Source organism: Manis javanica, chromosome 9 (assembly GCF_040802235.1).
Source record: "Manis javanica isolate MJ-LG chromosome 9, MJ_LKY, whole genome shotgun sequence".
Taxonomy (NCBI): Eukaryota; Metazoa; Chordata; class Mammalia; order Pholidota; family Manidae; genus Manis; species Manis javanica.
The window spans coordinates 507716-516959 of record NC_133164.1 but is presented as its reverse complement, the minus strand read 5'-3'; the positions used below and the strand labels follow the sequence as shown (position 1 = coordinate 516959).

The following is a 9244-nucleotide window of genomic DNA, read 5'->3' as shown; positions in this document are numbered from 1 at the left end:
AGGACTGCGGGCGGAACTCCAACTCCCGGCGCGCACCGCGCCGCCCGGGGGCCGAGGGGACCCGCGGTGCCCCGCCCCTCCTGTGCCAGCGGGGCGACAAAGCTCAGGCTCGCGCTCTCCTACCAATCCCGACGCGCACCGCGCCGCCCGGGGGCTGACGGGACCTCGGCCCCGCCCCCTTAAAGGGGCAGCGTCTCCCTCCCGGTCGGGTCGGCGCAGACAGCCGTTCCTGAGAGGCCGCGGGGTGGCTCCGGCCCTCCCCGTGCGCGACCCCGCCCCGGGGGTGGCCCTGCCGCCTACGAAGGGATGTGGGGAAGCCGCGGACAGACGGGGTTGCTGTCCCGGAACGTGCCGGTGAGCGCAGCGCGTGCTTCGGGCAAGAGGCTGGGCCTCCCGCGCTGCCTGAAGTGCGGGTCCTCGGTGCTTCCTAGGGGGCTCCTTTCCCCGGGGCCTCGCCTCCCCCGGGGCTCCTCTCCCCGGGGCCCCCCTTCCCGGAGGGCCTCCCCGCCCCCTTCCCCGCGGCTGCCCTTTCCCGGGGGTCTCTCCCCCGGGACCCCCTTTCCCCGGGTCTCCCCTCTGGGGACTCCCTTCCCTCTCCTCTGTGCGGACCTGGCCCCCCAGCGCCCTGCGGGTCTCGTCCTGTGCCGGGCTGAGGACCCTCCAGCCTCCCGCACGGCCTCTTTCCAAGGACAGGTGTACCTGGCAGTGACCGCCCAGGACTGTCCTTCAGGAGGGGGGGGGCGGGGCTGGGTGGGAAATGCGGCCTCTGGGACTCGGGTTTGGTGGCAAGCTGAGGACGGCGCCGGAGTAAACGGCTCGCCCATTCGGCCCGTCGCAGATTCCTGACCCAGGTGTGACGATCGCACTGGTGTAGCGAATGGAGCAGATGGGAGTCCCGCGGGAGCCCCGCCCGGCCGGCCAGCTCGCACTGCGGCCCCTGGCTGCTACCTGCAGGCGTAACTGATGCCGGACTCATTACCCCGTTCCTGCCGCACCCGCGGGGCTTGCTCTGCACTTTCCTGCCTGGAGCCCCCGCCTGGGCTGCCTTGGGCACCAGCTCAAGTAGCCCCCACACTGTGGGCGTGGGGTGGGCCGCCCTGAGAGCTCAGCCCACAGTCAGTGGCTGCTGTGCTGGTGGGGGGAGTGAACTAGATTGTTTTTCAGCAATTTGGTCTGGAAAATCTGAGGCATTGGGTCTGGAAGGTCCTGAGGAAGACGGTAGAGGGACACGTGAACAGAGGCTGGGAGGCACTTAGAGGTTCTCGGATTTTAGCCCACTATATAAAATTGCAAAAATAGAGGAACTGCTTGTACCTTTGCCTCCCTGACCCATTCCCTGAAGGGACGCAGCCTTGGGGTCCTGTGGTCCCAGTAGCAGATGTCTGAGCAGATAGTGTCTTCCCATGCCCCGGGTCAGGGGATCTCAGAATCAGAGACAATGTGGGAGAAACCCTCACCTTTGGTGACTTTGTTCTGAGAATGTCTGGTCTTAGACTACACGTATATGCTTTACTTTTGAGCTTTTTATCTGATAAATGATGTGTCCTTTCTGAATTACTACAATTTCTCAGTAGAATATAAGAGTAATAAGATGTTTATGTAAAATGACAGTGATTTAAAAGCATTGGAAGTTTCTAAAGGGTTTTTTTTTCTAAGTAGGCTTAATGGTGAAGCTGTTTGCCCTTCTATTCTAAGTCATATAAGACATTCATTACAAAATTTTTTTCGTAGATTACCTCATCAATTTAAAAGTAAGTTTTGGGATTTCTGTTCTGCATTTATAAAAACAAGCAAGACCCATTAGAAATTTGGCAAAGTTGGAGAGATCTGTTTTAACTGATGCTGAAATATGTATGAATAGAAACTTTTGGGGGAGGGCTGTGCTCAGAGTACTGATTTTGCTGCTGCTCTGAATGAAGTCACCTTGGGTGTTCCTGCAGGTCAGGCATCCTGAGACCTTTGGCTCTGTTTTGGAGTGTTTCCTAGTTGATATAAAAATGTCCTGGACATGGTTTCCTTGCTCTGCAATGTAAATGGCAGTCATTACACATGATAAGGGTTGAGTGAGGAACAGTAAACTTTACGTAGAATTTTTAAACTTTGAGATGATTAGAGACTAAGAGCTGTGAGAAGGAATATGGAGAAATCCCGTAGACTAGTTTTCCCCAATGGTAGCTCCTTGCAAAACTGGGGTGTAAGCAGGAGGCTGAGTTGTTGTTATCCACCCCCTCCCCCTCGGGCTGCTCCAGCTCCACCCGCACTCGCGTGTGTCCAGGTCGATGTGACCCTGACCCGAGTGCTTGGTGTGGCCCCCAGCGTGGGTGAGGCAGACTTCTCTGCCCCTCAGGGTCTCTCCTGCTGCCTTGCTCAGCCACAGCCACCTGCCCCTCCCTGACCCTCACACCCCATCCGTCTGTCTCCATCCCTACAATTTGTCCTTGGAGAGTGGGGTGGGTGGAAGGGAATTGCAGCATGTGGGAGGCCTCCCCTGAGATCCAGGTCATTGTGAGTGAAGAAATTTTACAGATTCATTGTAAAAACACAACATACGCTAAAATATTTTTTTGTAATGAAAAATAACAATAGCAAAATAACACTGAAGCTTAAAAACTTACTATTTACTCAAGAAAAAGCATGCCACAGTTTATAGTAGTCTGTAAGATTTGGTAACCAATGACTGAAGGTGAAATGAAGTGAATTCATGAAGAAGTGATTCATGTTTGAAGGGTCTGTAAATAATTCCAATTTCATGTTCATGATTTAAGCTTACTTTAGTGGAAATACTAGTATGACTACAACTAAACTTGTCAGGAATTTCTCATAAAAATTAACAGCTTTCTCGTGGGGTATGGTGACGCAGAGGGATAACTTTATTTCAGGCATTCATTTGAGCCAGGAATGAGCTGAAGGGTGTTATTCACACACAGACTGTGCAGCAGGTTATTTTTCTGAAGTTTGAAATCCGTAAGAATCACTTTTTGAGATCTGTAGGGGAAAGTGGGAAGACTTAACGAAGCATCTGAAATTTCTCTCTTAGTTGTGAAAAATACTAAAAGCATGTACCTCTGAAGTAGGGACCCAACTGTTTGTCTCCTTGGAACAGTAGAAACTTAGCAATTAAATGAGTCATTAAAATAATTGAACAGTATATTGCTGAGTATTACTTTGACCGGTTAATCATTTGTTTATTTTAAGGTGGTAATAGTTAAAATTGTGTTAAAACTATAACATAAAATTGATTCAAACGGCACATTCTCCTTTATCTTATTAGGAAGTGAACTGTTCTGGGTGAGTGAATTCTCAATGTGAACATTAGAAATGAACTGTCTGAAAATGTACTGAAATTGAATAGTTTTCTAATTTTATAAGTGGAATATTGAGCCAGAATAGTCTTTTCTTGGTGATGTTTGACTGTCCGTCAGAGACCAGAGCTCTCTGTCTGCCAGGAGTGGTGTTTTCAGGATCTGTGGGGTGCAGAGGGCAGCTCAGCCCTCACTGGATCACCCCCAGGCTGCTGGTTTTTGCTGAGCTCTCATGTCTGTTTTTCACAGGCTCCTTTTTTGTTTGTTTGTTTGTTTTTATTTTGGTATCATTAATCATTAATCGACAATTCCATGAGCAACATTATGGTTACTAGAGTCCCCCTATCACCATCCCCACCACATACCCCATTACAGTCACTGTCCATCAGTGTAGTAAGACGCTGTAGAATCACTACTTGTTTTCTCTGTGTTGCACAGCCCTCCCCGTGGCCCACCCCCCACCCCCCACATGATGTCTGCTAAGCGTAAGGCTTCACGGGCTCCTTTTTATCTCCACTTTCTGTTGGCTCTCATTTCTTGGTTTGGCCAAAATTCTATCTCCAGAAATGCCACCAACTCTGATTGTTGCTGTACCTGATCTGTTTTGCCTGGGGAGCTAGATTAAACTCGTTAGAATTGGGACTTTTGGGGAAATGAAAGAATAGGTACATATTTCAGTAAAGGCATCCCCAGGTAGGGGAAATACTCACGTATTTGACGGTGGGGTAGGAACTGTTGGCATGATGGTGCCGGTTAGGGTCTTGTTCCCTGTAGGCTCTGGGCGCTATGTAAGTGGCGGGTTTGGTTGTGTTCTGTATTGGCGTAACTGCTCCTGCCTAGATGCCCGGTTTCCATGTGCCGTGGGTAGTCTTTCGGGACTGGTTTGGCCTCTCCAGAGTATGTCACTTCTTCCTTCTGCAGTGTCTGTTTCCTACCTCAAGGGCCTCCTAGTGACCGGCTAACACAGCTCCCGAGGCCCTTGCTCACGCTGTCTGGGGGACACAGCCCTGCCCTCTGCACGGTGTCATGTGGACACACGGTGCTGCCCCCACGGCCACCTGTACTCAGCCTTCTGCTCTGCTTCCAGGACCTGCCTGCGCTTCACTTGCCAGAACAAATTCACCTGTATTGCTTGGAGCTCCTCTAAGGAGAGAGAGAAGGAGCCCGAATTTAGGGGACAGAAAACATTTGAATGTTTAATAAAGCACTAGGTCCAGCTGTGGTCAGTATTTTCTTTTCTCCTATCCTTGACATCTTGTTAGCATTTAACTGCAGACTGACTTTGGAAATTTGGAACAATTCCAGGTGATTTTGAAAGGCAAATGATACGTCAGAGCAAGTTAATTGTAGCTCAAAAGGTTTCATTTCCAGAATGATGCGTGCATCTTCCTCTGCTGGCTCATTCATCTGTGGAAGGGAAGGTTGATGGTATTTTCTGGTCTTTGATACATGGACCCTCTTAGAGTTGGTTTTTGCCTTTTGCACATGGTAGATTTAGTAGCTGTGAGGCTGTTTCCCTTGAAAATAAAATGCCTTTAAATTCAGATGTAACATTTCCTCTCAGCTGTTTTCCAGGCACTATACTGTAGCATTCAGCACTTCATTTTAATCTTGATGCAGTAAGTAGTTTGGATATTAATATTATTTGGGGAAAAATAGCATTTGCTTCAGAAAAGCGATGGTTTTCTCGAGGTAATTATTTATACTTTAACTCTGGTCTCAATAGTAACGAATCATGGTTCAACTATATGTGACAATAAATCTCTTTTTCAGGTGAAAATGCGCATGTAAAATGCAGGGTCAGCTCAGCAGGAGTCTTTGGGCTGCCAGACCCATCATCTAAAACTAGGTCATGAAGGTGCCGGGAAGAAACTGCTTCTGGGTGGTGCTCCCCTTGCTCCTCCCGGTGGCCAGCGCCGCAGAGCATGAGGAGGTAGCGAAGCACGCCATCAAGTTACACCGGGGCAGAGGGGCGGCCATCGCGCAGAGGGGGCAGTGGGTCCTGGATGGCTGCAGAAAGCTCTCTGGGCTTCTTCGCCAGAAGGCTGTGGTTCTTAACAAACTGAAAAATGCCATCAGAGCAGCGGAAAAAGACGTGGGCCTGTCGGATGAAGAGAAACTGTTTCAGGTGCACACATTTGAAATTTTCCAAAAAGAGCTGAATGAAAGTGAAAATTCAGTCTTCCAGGCTATCTATGGACTCCAGCGAGCCCTGCAGGGGGATCACAAAGACGTGGTGAACATGAAGGAGAGCAGCAGGCAGCGCCTGGAGGCCTTGAGAGAGGCCGCGATCAAGGTCAGTCCTGTTCCGCCCTGAGCTCCCGGGTGCCCGGGTGCTCAGTCACACACACGGGACCTCTTGGTGCGGGAGAATCTGCCTTTTGCGTGGTGTCTTAGCGTAGTCACATTCGTCACTCCAAAGGAGCCATTCTCCAATGTGGGAATCCCCAGGTGACTAAGGAGGTCCTCACTCGGGTAACCCTGTGAACCTACGCGGAAGTAGGTATATCTAACTGCAGTCAATATTTGGAGTGTCTGACAGGAATTCCTTTCCGTGTGGAGGTTGGCTTTGTTTAATGTCCATATATTGAGGACAAAAATATTCAAGTTAGTTTTAAACAAATGTACACATTTGAGTTAAGGATTTTGATGAAGTATATTTTTGAAATGATGAGAATAAACTAACCGTATCAGGTATGATATTATTTATATCATGTTTTAAAGCCATCTGTTATATGCCAGGCACCTTAAATACAGATCTTCCTGGACTTATGGTGGGGCTGTGTGCTGATAAACCAATCATGTGCTGAAGATATCTTAGGTTACATATGCACTTAATACACTTAGCTCTGAACCTTGGAGCTTGGCCTGGCTGACCTTAAGCGTGCTCAGAGCACATCGGCCTACGGTTGGGCAGAACCGTCGAACACCGAGGCCTGTCTTGCCATGAAGCATCACTGTCTCATGTGACGTATTAGATGCTGAACTGAACGTGAAGAGCAGAGAGGCCATCAGCCTGTCGGTTGACTGGTGATCTCACGGCTGCCCGGGAGCTGCAGCTTGCAGGCATCATGGAGGGGGCCATCCCGCGAGTTGCTAGTCTGGGAAAAGGTCCAAATTCAAAATTCCAAGTTCTGCTTTCACTGAATGAGTATCACTTTTGCACCATGTTATAAAGTCGAAAAATCTTAAGTTGAACCTTTTTAAGTTGGGGGCCATGTGTATGTAAAATATCATTTCATCTTCATAGAAATGCTACACAGCTTAGAAAGTAAAGAAGATACAGATTTATTAAACGTTCTTTACCAAAGTATGGTATTTTTGGTAGAAATCTGGTAAAAGGGTAAATGGCTAAGTCAGGGTTTTCAGCCATCTTCAGTCAGCCATCTAGTCTGTTTTGTGTGATTTTGCGTTAAACACAGACCATGAGACTTTCCTCTGAACAGATGATACTGCCTTACCACAGCCTGTGGATGCCTGAGACATGAAAATGCTGTGGTTTTAAAGAGGGACACTGGTATCGATTTGAGGTGGTTTTACTATGATACAGAGAACACAAAGCTGAGTCTGAGTGACGTGGACCCAAATATGCATGCCTTCCGCACCTGGGCGGACAGTGTCGTGGCTCGCCCTGCTCTGGCCTCCTCCCTGGGCCCGGTACTGGCAGCCCAACTGCGTGCGAAGCATTGCAGGCCATGCTGGCCGCTGGAGGGGTCCTGCCACTTCCCTGTCCCAGCTGTGCCCACCCTAATGCTTTACCAAGAAGACTACTGATTTGATTAAGGTAGTTTAAGTTTAAATACAAGTGCATAAAATACATGTACTGAATTCTGTCACCTGGACCAGCCATCAATTTTCCAAGTAATTAGTGCTGTCAGATTCTTCTGAAGCACCTTCCCCTGAATAGCTTGGAATTTGTGTGTATCCTGCTTAGAAATATATGACTAAATAATTAAGTATCACAGGATTTTTAAAGTAAATCTGCACCCCATATATAGTAGACCTGGTGCCTGGAACATAAGTGATTTTTATATGGATGGATAGATGAGCTTCCGAGCTTAATGGCAGTAGAACGACATGTTTGCTGTTGTCTGTGTATGAGCTTACCTAAGCGCTTTGCTAAGCTCGGTTATGTTGGGATACCTGGGACCCTTGGCTTTCCCTGAGTGGCCAGGCCAGCGCTGTACATTCGTGAACGGGACGGTTTGACGGCGGGAGGTGCGGGTCAGTTCCGGCCAGGCCACGGCCAGAATGGAAGTGCCTTCTGGCTTAGAAGTGACCCCACTCTTCATCCTGACAAACGAGCAGGAAGAAGCAGAGTATGTGGAACTCCTGGCAGCAGAAAAACATCAGGCTGAGGCCCATGAACGCGTGCGGCGTCAGAACAGAAGCTTGTCCGTGCTCGATGGAGTTCTCGAGGACGTAAGAAAGGCGGCAGATCGTTTAGAGGAGGAGATAGAAGAGCATGCTTTTGACGACAATAAGTCAGTAAGTAGCAGCCCAGAGCCACCCCCCTCACTCCTGAGCTGCTTGCGGAGAGCGTGTGTTGTTGAAGTCACCTGCATGCACGTCCTTAGCACGGGTTGAAGGTGAAGACGACAGCAGGGTGGGCCGTGTGCTAGGAGCCCCTGGCCTGGGGGACGTGCTTGGCTTCGCACCCTGTCTCGTCGGCGCCTCCTCTCTGTGTCCCAGCTTTGCGTTGGCGGATTGGGGCATGCTGGGGGCCGCAGGTTTTCAGCGCTCCTCTGCCAGGGTTAGCCGCATTCCCAGGGGAGCAGGAATTGCCATGTAGGAGCTGTGCTGAGCAGGACCTCGGACCGCACCTGCTGTAACGTGTTCAGGACACTGGGAAAAGTGAGGCTGATGCCAGACGCTGACTGAATCTCAGAAGGGACTCAGGAAGGGGTCAGGTATTAGGAGCGAATGCAGCTGCGAGCAGAGAAGAAAGGCAGGAGCCGGAGCAGGAGCAGAGAGAGGAATGGGGCTGACCGTGGGCAGGAGCAGGCGTGAATGTTCTAAGGACAGAGAGTCTTTTAGAGGACACGCCCTTCATTTTACTCACCGAACACGTCTGTGCCCCAGCGCATCAGTTTCCCCTACCAAGCAAGTCTCCAATTCTGTGATGCCAGAGAATGCAGGTACACTTGGCACTGTCTGCATGGGCCCAGCGCAGAACCCCAGATAAGGCCCAGGCCAACTGCCCCTCCATTTCCTGTACCAGTTAGAAGCCCCCGGTTGTCACCTCCTCAGGTTTGCTAGAGGGCCTTCCAGACTCAGGAAAATGGCTTACTTACTAGGATACCAGTTTATCATAAAGGGCAAACTCGGGTCAGCCAGGTGAGGAGGTGCATGCAGCCAGGGGTAGCTCTCACACCCTCCCGGCTGACCACCTCTGGGTGTAGCAGTCCAGAAGCTCTCCGAACCCCATCCTAGAAGGATTTTTATGGAGGCCTTGTGAGGACCCCGGCCTCCAGCCTCTCCCTCCCAGAGAGCGGGTGGGCCGAGAGGTCAGCCGTCCCCTGGCGGCCGGCGTGTTCCTGTGGCTGGGGCCTCCCAGAGTCACCCCCCTGGACGTAGACCCAGGCCAGGAGCCAGGGCACTCGTTTCACCCTGGAGCTGCTCCAGGACCTGAGGGCCAGAGACAGACACAGCAGGAGCTGCCCCGTCCCTGTTCCCTAGGGGGTGTCGCACAGGCTCCGGAACTGGGAGCCAGGAAAGGGAGTGGAGCCCAAACACATTCCCGTCACGAGTGACAGCCTCACGCGGAGTCAGGCGCCGTAGGTGCCTGAAATAATAAAATCCCGAACACTTCCATCCTTAAGTCACTTTCTAACAGAAAGATTTTCCTGATTCATGTGAGTAAATTGAGTAAACACTTGTCTTCACACTTGGCAGAATATTAAAAACATTCCTGTCATTCTGTGTAGAATTTGCTCTGTAAA

At 50.4% G+C, this 9244-nt stretch overlaps 1 protein-coding gene across 3 annotated transcripts in view; it reads left to right on the top strand.

The window, feature by feature from the left end:
• Positions 1-196: 196 nt before the first annotated feature.
• The window catches only part of TMCO3 (transmembrane and coiled-coil domains 3), a 43357-nt gene continuing 34309 nt past the window's right edge, over positions 197-9244 (top strand). For all 3 annotated transcript variants that reach the window (XM_073212301.1, XM_073212300.1, XM_073212298.1), the window contains exons 1-3: positions 197-354; positions 5076-5598; positions 7611-7790. In XM_073212301.1, the coding sequence (XP_073068402.1) occupies positions 5155-5598; positions 7611-7790 (624 nt within the window). In that variant the 5' untranslated portion in view covers positions 197-354; positions 5076-5154. The remainder of the gene's footprint in view (positions 355-5075; positions 5599-7610; positions 7791-9244) is intronic.